The sequence below is a fragment of the Haliaeetus leucocephalus genome, unplaced genomic scaffold, assembly GCF_000737465.1.
Source record: "Haliaeetus leucocephalus isolate CR32 unplaced genomic scaffold, Haliaeetus_leucocephalus-4.0 Scaffold140, whole genome shotgun sequence".
Lineage (NCBI taxonomy): Eukaryota > Metazoa > Chordata > Aves > Accipitriformes > Accipitridae > Haliaeetus > Haliaeetus leucocephalus.
The window spans coordinates 15,645,752-15,653,688 of NW_010972576.1; the positions used below are offsets into that span (position 1 = coordinate 15,645,752).

Genomic DNA, 7,937 nt, shown 5'->3' on the forward strand with positions numbered 1-7,937 from the left:
GCGGCGCCCCGCGGGCCCCGTGAGGCGCCTGGGAAAGGCGTTGTGGGTGTGCGCCGAGCGTGTTCTCGCTTTGTGCCGCTGCGTGGCGGGGCTGGGGCTGGAGGGTTGCACAGCCTTGTGCTGGGGCTGGAGAGCACGTTCGACCCTCCCACGTGTGTGTGAGTGAAAAACACCCCGTCGCTGCGAGTCGCTTTTTACAGGTAGGCGTCGCAGTGGATGGCACCTGAGGTGTAAACTTGAGTTTTCACGTGCCTGCGTCTTTTTCGTGAGGACTGAAATGGCTGACCGTTAAATTAACAAACAAGGCTGTCAGGAGACTTTCATTTGTACAGCAAATCAAACGTGAACCAGCTTTTACTTCTTAAACGGCTGATTTCTGTCCACAGTTTAGGAGGTCGTAGAGCATGTCTTTCCGTGGAAGAGGAGGTGGAGGGGGAAGAGGAGGTGGCTTCAATCGTGGAGGAGGTGGCGGCGGTGACAGAGGTGGCTTTAATCGCGGTGGACGAGGTGGCTTTGCACGGGGAGGTGGACGAGGAGGCTTCAACAGAGGCGGATACGACCAGGGGCCTCCAGAAAGGGTAGTTTGTAAGTTACGTGAAGAGATTATATTTATTTAATTTAGAATGACTGCTCCAGATCTTTAGCTTGTTTGTTCTTTATTTCAGTATTGGGAGAGTTCATGCATCCGTGCGAAGATGACATTGTTTGTAAATGTAAAACAGAAGAAAACAAGGTGCCTTATTTCAATGCCCCAGTGTACTTGGATAATAAGGAACAGATTGGCAAAGTGGATGAAATCTTTGGACAGCTGAGAGATTTTGTATCCTTTGAAAAAATGTGTGATGTACCATATGGGTTTGTTGAAGGCTGATTGATTATTAAATGGAATTTCTCTAGGATTTTAAAGTAGTTCAAGGCTTGGCTACCAGTTAGATGTTAGTCACAAGTCTAGCTGGAACTGATGGTGTCGGTAGGTGACTCATTCACATTACGTGCCTAACTTAAAGCTTTTCCAGTATGACAGACTACCTTATGTTGGTGTCGTGGTTTAACTCCAGACAGCAGCTAAGCACCGCACAGCTGATCACTCGCTTCCCTCCCCCCCCCCGCCAGGTGGGATGGGGGAGAGAATTGGGGAAAAAAGTAAAACTCCTGGGTTGAAAAAAGAACATTTTAATAGAAGGGAAAGGAAGAAAATAATAATGATAATAATAACAGTAATAAAATGACAATAATAATAAAAGAATTGGAGTGTATAAAACAAGTGATGCACAACACAATTGCTCACCACTCACCAGATGATGCCCAGTTAGTTCCCAAGCAGTGATCCCCCCCCAGGCCTGCTCCCCCCAGTTTATATACTGGGCATGACATCACATGGTATGGATTATCCCTTTGGCCAGTTTGGGTCAGCTGTCCTGGCTGTGTTCCCTCCCAACTTCTTGTGCCCCTCCAGCCTTCTTGCTGGCTGGGCATGAGAAGTTGAAAAATGCTTGACTTAGTCTAAACATTACTTAGCAACAACTGAAAACGTTGGTGTGTTATCAACATTCTTCTCATACTAAATCCAAAACATAACACTATGCCAGCTACTAGAAAGAAAATTAACTCTATCCCAGCCAAAACCAGGACAGTTGGGCAGAGGTTTTCAGTCAGTACCAGTACTGGCAGATGTCTTTTGGATCCACGGTGGTTCGAGATGTTACTTTTTTTGAGCTACCCGACCACGTTTTCTGCTATAGATTACTTGCCTATAATAGAGTTGGATCAAGGGAGCGGGTTTTTTTTGTGCGTTAGAGGACCTTGCTCATGCTCCAGCTTATTACTTAATTATAAAGGTGAATTTGTGCTAGGAAGTCCTATTGCTCATTGTCCAGCTTATTACTTAAACTGCCAATAAAAGGGGGTTCGTGCTAGGTTGTCCTTTTGCAAAGCAAGCTTGTTGAGACAGAGGCACTGGGTCCATTCTGTTGTCACTGCCAGATTGACAGAATCCATGACAAAAGCAGGACAACTAGGGGAGTAACCCTTTAACGTGGCAGTAAGACTTAGCCTGTGTTGGCTGGTTGAGCATCAGTAGCTAGCTGTATGCATTTTCCTCTCCCACATTAAATGTGAAGTAAAATGTGAAGGTTTAAATCACTCGCACGCTCTGAATGTATTAACTTGCAGATTTACTTTTTTTATTGGAATTATTTGAATTTCAGAAACTTGCTTCCTTCCTACAACAGCATATTAAGAAAATACGTTACTGGATTTTGCAGCTCCTTGCTTCTCCATTTAATTTTGAATTGTAATTAAGCAGAGTTGGCCAGCAGCTCCTTTTGATCTTGGGAACCCCGAACCAATGTCCTTGCATACTAGAGAGCCAAAGGATTCATGCAAGACTGCATGGAGAGTTACAGAGAGTGTCTGCCACTTCAGTGTAGAATGAGGCTGGGCATGTGGTTGGTCCAGCAGTCCCTGCTGGCTCTTACCTTTCCACAGTCAGGCAGTTGTACCAGCAGCAGCAGCAGCAGCAGCACTAGCAGAGCCCCTGCAGCATATAAATTGTTCCAGATAAGCCTTGAGGTCACCCTGGGCCTAAAGAGGTCATCACTTGCTATACAAATTTGTTTCTTTACAATTATGTTTTTATGTACTCTTTCCACTGCTGTGTTCTTCCTTATGCTTTAATACATGGAGGGAAAAAATGATTTTGCCACAAAACACTGTATTTGTAACTATGAAAAAAACATGAGAAAAATTGGAAATAGTTTCTCCTGATCTTTTAATTGTAGTTTTTCATTTGCGGTGATGATGTTTAACTTCATTTATAAAATACTAATTTAGAAAATATCTGAATGTGCCTTTCATATAGTAATCAAAGTCACGATTTCTAATGTTTTATTCCTGCCGTGTTCCTTAAAGAAACTAACAGTATTTTTCAGTGAAACTGTCTGAGAACATGAAAGCCTCTTCATTTAAAAAAATGCAAAAGGTTAGCCAATCTCAATAACAGAATTCTACTGTATCTCATGAGTTAGATAAATCTACTCTGTCATCACATAATAAAAGCTTTATTAAGTTTTTATTAACTTTAAATGCTAGTTGTCCTTTATAAACATTAAGTATTCGTTTCCTCTTCCTTTTCACTTTTGTACCTGCCACATTCTTCTTTCTCCCTGCCTCGCAAAAAAAGATGTAGCGAATGAAACTCAAGCATCATCTATGTTTTAATAACTTTATAACACTTTGGTTTAATTCTTGCATGCTTTCTTTATTTGGCTATTTGCAGAGGACAGTTGGACATAAAGGGTTGAGACCCAGTTGTGGATATTTGTAAAGGGAGACATTAATCTGCTCTTTAGTCTTGGTATTTTCAAAGCCTGATGGAACTCTCTTTCTACAGTTTTACATTGATCCAGCAAAGCTGCTACCCCTTCAGAGATTTTTGCCAAGGCCACCTGGAGAAAAAGGTGCTCCCAGAGGAGGTGGTAGAGGAGGACGTGGTGGTGGACGTGGAGGAGGAAGAGGTGGTGGTAGAGGTAAGATCCCAAGAATGGGAGCTGCAGAATGTTGGCTTTTATTTGGTGTGGGGCGGGCTGTTTTGGGGGGAGAGGAGGGCAGGTATTTTGGGGGTTGGTTTTTTTTGGGGGGGGTATTGGTAAAGCTGCCATTGAGTTACCTGAATATCAACAGTTGTATTGCAAAGAAAAATGTTAAGCATATTTGTTTGATGACTCAACGGAAGAGATGGTGATATCTCTCCAACGGCAAGACCTAGGCTTCTGTAGCTAGCTAAATAACAGCTCCAAAACATAGGGAGGAGAGTATGCTTGTTTATAAGAGACAGAAAGCATGGCTACTAAGCAAACTTGTGGTAAAAGGTTGTAGATAATACACAAAATTGTCAGTGAAAGCTGTATTTTTAGTATGTTCTAAAAATCTAGTTTGGACAAAATACTTCAAATGCAATGTTTGAGAGGGGTGAATGACCTGGTAGATCTCATTCTTTGCTTTTTCAACATCGTTTGTGATGTACTCGTCAATTAAAGCTGAAGTTAATTTTTTCTTACATTGCAGTTTCTTGCCTCTTCTCCCTACCCTGCCTCTTTGCAGCAAGGCAGAAGTGTTTCAAAGTTTTGTTGAGTTGTAATTAATTAATAATTAATAGTTTTAATTAATTTTTTACTCTTATGAAAGAAGTTTATCATGGAGTTTTGTTAGTGTCTTTAGTATTTTGGATATTGTATATCAGTTATTAAACAATACCTAAAATGCTGCAGATGGTCCCTAGCAGTGACAAGGTACTAGTAATTGACCTAGTAACTGTCCAGCAATTGACAGTTTCTGGTTTTTTGTTGTTGTTGTTTTCCTTTCAGAAGCTATCAATGAAGTAAGTTGTTATGCATGACAAAGAATTTATATGCTCCTCAAAGTGTAATTTCTTTTCTATGTTTAGGAGGATTTGGAGGAGGAAGAGGAGGAGGAAGAGGAGGAGGATTCAGAGGAGGAAGAGGTGGAGGAGGAGGATTCAGAGGAGGAAGAGGTGGTGGAGGAAGCTTTCGGGGTGAGTGTGGTTTTTACATTTCAGTAATAAGAGTGGCTCCTGATATCTAAAGCTTTTAAATGTTAAACAATGTTGTATTTTTTAATCTCTTACAGATGTTTATAGTTTTATGCAAAAAGCTTCTGTGCATCACAGTAGCTAGCTTAAATCGAAGCATAGTATTCTGCATTTTTTGATGCTGTGTAAGACCATGCTAGTTTTTTTGCATTCAAAAAGGACTGTGAGAACAGCTAATTATGATAAATTATTTTATTCTAAAAACTCCTTTAGTGTTATGTATATAATTTATTTGCTTTAAATGCATCTAAGATGTGAATTGTTTCTTCTTCCCTCTTAAAATAGGAAGAGGCTATTAAAAATGGAGCCACAAGTATCTCCCCGCTGTCTTACCGTATCATCTACAGAAATGAAGAACAAGGAAAAATTTTTGTAAAGCACCCTGAAAAAGCTCTTTTTATAAAGAACTTGAAGCTGTAAAATGACAACTGTTTTTACACTTAATGACTGTTGATCAGCAAATGAGGACAGCGTAGCCCCAGGTGAAGAACAGAAGACTGCTCAGAATATACTTGAACTTTTTTAACTAAGTCAGGATTCAATGTTATTCTTAAGCTGTTTGTTTCTGACAAGTGACATAGTCAATGCTTGACTTCATGTTGGAGTTTGGAGTAAACAATCAATTGAAATATTTTTTCACAAAACCCTACGGGTTCACTACATGCACACTTGTCAGTATGAACCTGTTACCTACATGTGACTGATCCCTAGTTCTCATCCTCTTTTTGTATTGAATCTTCTGGGTTGCTCTGAAGTGGACGTGCCATTTAAACAACCTTTGTGAACCTTTTTTTTACAAACTAAACTTCAAAATTTTGTGTTGATAGAATTTTTTTATACATAATAATGTATAAAAGGAAAGGAAGATAGCAAAGGATATTTTGTGGATTTTTCTGTATAAATCTCAATGAAAGCCAAAGGCATTAAGACGTGTTCCTTCTGTAGAAGCTATCTAATGAATCAGACAAGGTTATTCTTAAGTCACCTAATTGTACCTAATTACACTGATACTAAAATTGCTAAGAGTTTTAACTGTCCCCACCTCCTCCTTAGCCTGTCTCTCTTGAGGTTTTGATGTCCTGGCATCACACCTCTGGTGCTCTGAGCTTGTGTAGGACTAAGATTAGATAGCCCATCACAGGGTTCCTCTGCACACAGTGCTTTCAGTTAAGTATTGCTTAAAAAAGGCATGAAAAAATTCCATGAATCTGGTCTCCAATCCAATTAAAATTTGGATGCATTATGAGGATTGTTGAAAAGGTACTAACTGCCCCTTCTTAAGGGTGGAGGAGAACAGCGTGCATCTCTACTCTAACTTTGGAAATAAAATAGGAATAAAAAAGTAGAATCTCCCTGGATTTCATCCAGAGCCAGGAGTCTGTTCACAGACTCTCATACCAAGCACTTTTGAAAAGGGATCTGCAGAATAATTACATGAAAGTATTTTGAACATCTTGTTCATTGTAGAAAGAAGTACATTTCAGAATTGATCGTACTGTTGTATTTTTTAATTAATGAATGCAGTAACAGGCAAATGAGTTGTATTAGCCTTCTGCATAACAAAAAGAAACAGGTAATTTGTCAGCACCAGGATTGCCGTGTAACTGGTCATTTTAACAAACTTAGTTTGAATAATCTCTGGAACAAGGTTAGCAAAACAAATATTCAAGAATTCAGTTAAGTCTGAACAGATGCTGCATAGGATAACAGATAAAAAGTGTTCTTCAGCTTAAAAAAACCAAACCACAAAACATTGGAATTTCTGCTAGATCTGCTTTTGTGAGAAGAAACTGAGTCTACTTTTCAACCACAGCACAATTGGGAATTGAGGGATACCGATTATATTCCTGGTATTGCTACAGACTTAACTTTAACCAGGTCAGTTAAATCCAGACCTCTGAAGATGTTTAGACTTGTTGCGGTGTATTGCTGGGCCTAAGTGAGTTAGGGCTCTGATTTGAGGCACTGTAGAGTTGCCCTTTATCTAGACAAACCCTGCGCAAGTCGTTGCATCTCTGGCATACCACATTGCAGTTGAACAATACTAACCTGCAGTGGAGCTGGAATTACCATGTCTTTTGTTGTGTTTGTAATTGCAACCTCTGCTGTGCTGTATTCACTGATGCTTCAGTAGCTAGTCCTGGGTAGCTGACTTAGATCTTCCCTTATTTTTCGAGCTTTGGAAGACTAACATAACACAGTCCTCACTCTTATACCCAAATTCATGTTCTGCTTTGCTATTCTCACTGCATGCTTTAGGGGCATACTTTATCCCAGGGTATCAGAAGACTACTGCCATCACTTTTAAATTTCATAACGTGACAGCTGATGTTTTAATTGCATGAAGTACCATCTTGCAGCCTAGGACAAGAAGTGTATGCTTTGAATCTCACAGCAGATGGAGCAGTGAGTCAGTCTGAAGCCGCTGCAAGAAAGCAAAGAATTTTACATCTGTGTGTGGAGGGGTTAAAGAACAACATCCATTGCAACTCTAGAGGGAACACCAGCCTCTTGATATTGGGAACTGTATTGCAGTCCCAGCTGAGAAATGATGAGGAGCATTATGGCATTCCCTACACATATAAATAATGTTGGATGGGATTAACACAAATACCCAGAGAAAATGTGTAATGGATCTTTGTGGAGGTTGTAGGATGTTCAGGTGCTGATGGAAGAATGTCCTCAGTGACTGGGTGTGAAATGAGCTGCCATATGAGGAGGCAGTGTCTGGACATGTCTGCTATGTGGTTGTGCCTTCCCCCCCCGCCCCCCCCCTTTCCCCAGAACTGGGAAGGATTGTGTTTGGTTGTGGCAAGGCCCATCTAGTCCCTGTTCTGCCTTGTTTTCTCTCTGCCATGGCATGACCCTGCCCTCCTAATGCAAGTAGTTGCTAACTGTAATAGATGAAAATTCAGTGTCTTAAAAAAATTAAGACATGTCTTGTCTACAGCGTAGTGCTACAATGAACTAAAATAGAAGTTCTCTAATCTTATATGACACCTTCCTCTCCGTCTTGAACTTTTTATTCAAATCCTGTCTGTGATTCTGTCACTGTGCTCCTGGTCCTAGTGAGTGAAGTGTTTGAGTTTTACATATGTGCTTACAGATGTCCTAGGCTTTTTCTGCAGAGAATAGGAAAGGTGGGCTTACCAGCACCCTGACAGAAACAGGTATGTTGTCAGAAGGGGGAAGTTTCAAGTAGCTGTAGTGTCTGGGGAAAAAAGTCAGTGCAGTCTGAAGCAAGGGGGATGGGGGAGAGGTGTTGGTGGCAGTGTAGGTTCTTGATGATGGTTTGGTGTTCCCTTGATTTCCCCTCACTGGCAGCCTT

The 7,937-nt window shown here is 40.7% G+C and overlaps 1 protein-coding gene across 1 annotated transcript; it reads left to right on the forward strand.

Moving 5' to 3' along the window:
* Positions 1-224: 224 nt before the first annotated feature.
* Positions 225-5,430, forward strand: GAR1 (GAR1 ribonucleoprotein). The gene is made up of 6 exons (XM_010586248.1): positions 225-585; positions 666-820; positions 2,921-2,980; positions 3,392-3,527; positions 4,445-4,552; positions 4,895-5,430. The coding sequence occupies exons 1-6, from the start codon at positions 405-407 to the stop codon at positions 4,906-4,908; spliced, it is 654 nt and encodes a 217-aa protein (XP_010584550.1). The 5' UTR covers positions 225-404; the 3' UTR covers positions 4,909-5,430.
* Positions 5,431-7,937: the final 2,507 nt, after the last annotated feature.

Bases quoted from the DNA above. Each gene is read 5' to 3' on its own strand.
- GAR1 (XM_010586248.1), top strand. From the start codon at position 405: ATGTCTTTCCGTGGAAGAGGAGGTGGAGGGGGAAGAGGAGGTGGCTTC. The intron at 586-665 runs GTAAGTTACGTG...TCTTTATTTCAG, and splicing joins GCCTCCAGAAAGGGTAGTTT to TATTGGGAGAGTTCATGCAT. The intron at 821-2,920 runs GTATCCTTTGAA...AGAAACTAACAG, and splicing joins TTGGACAGCTGAGAGATTTT to TATTTTTCAGTGAAACTGTC.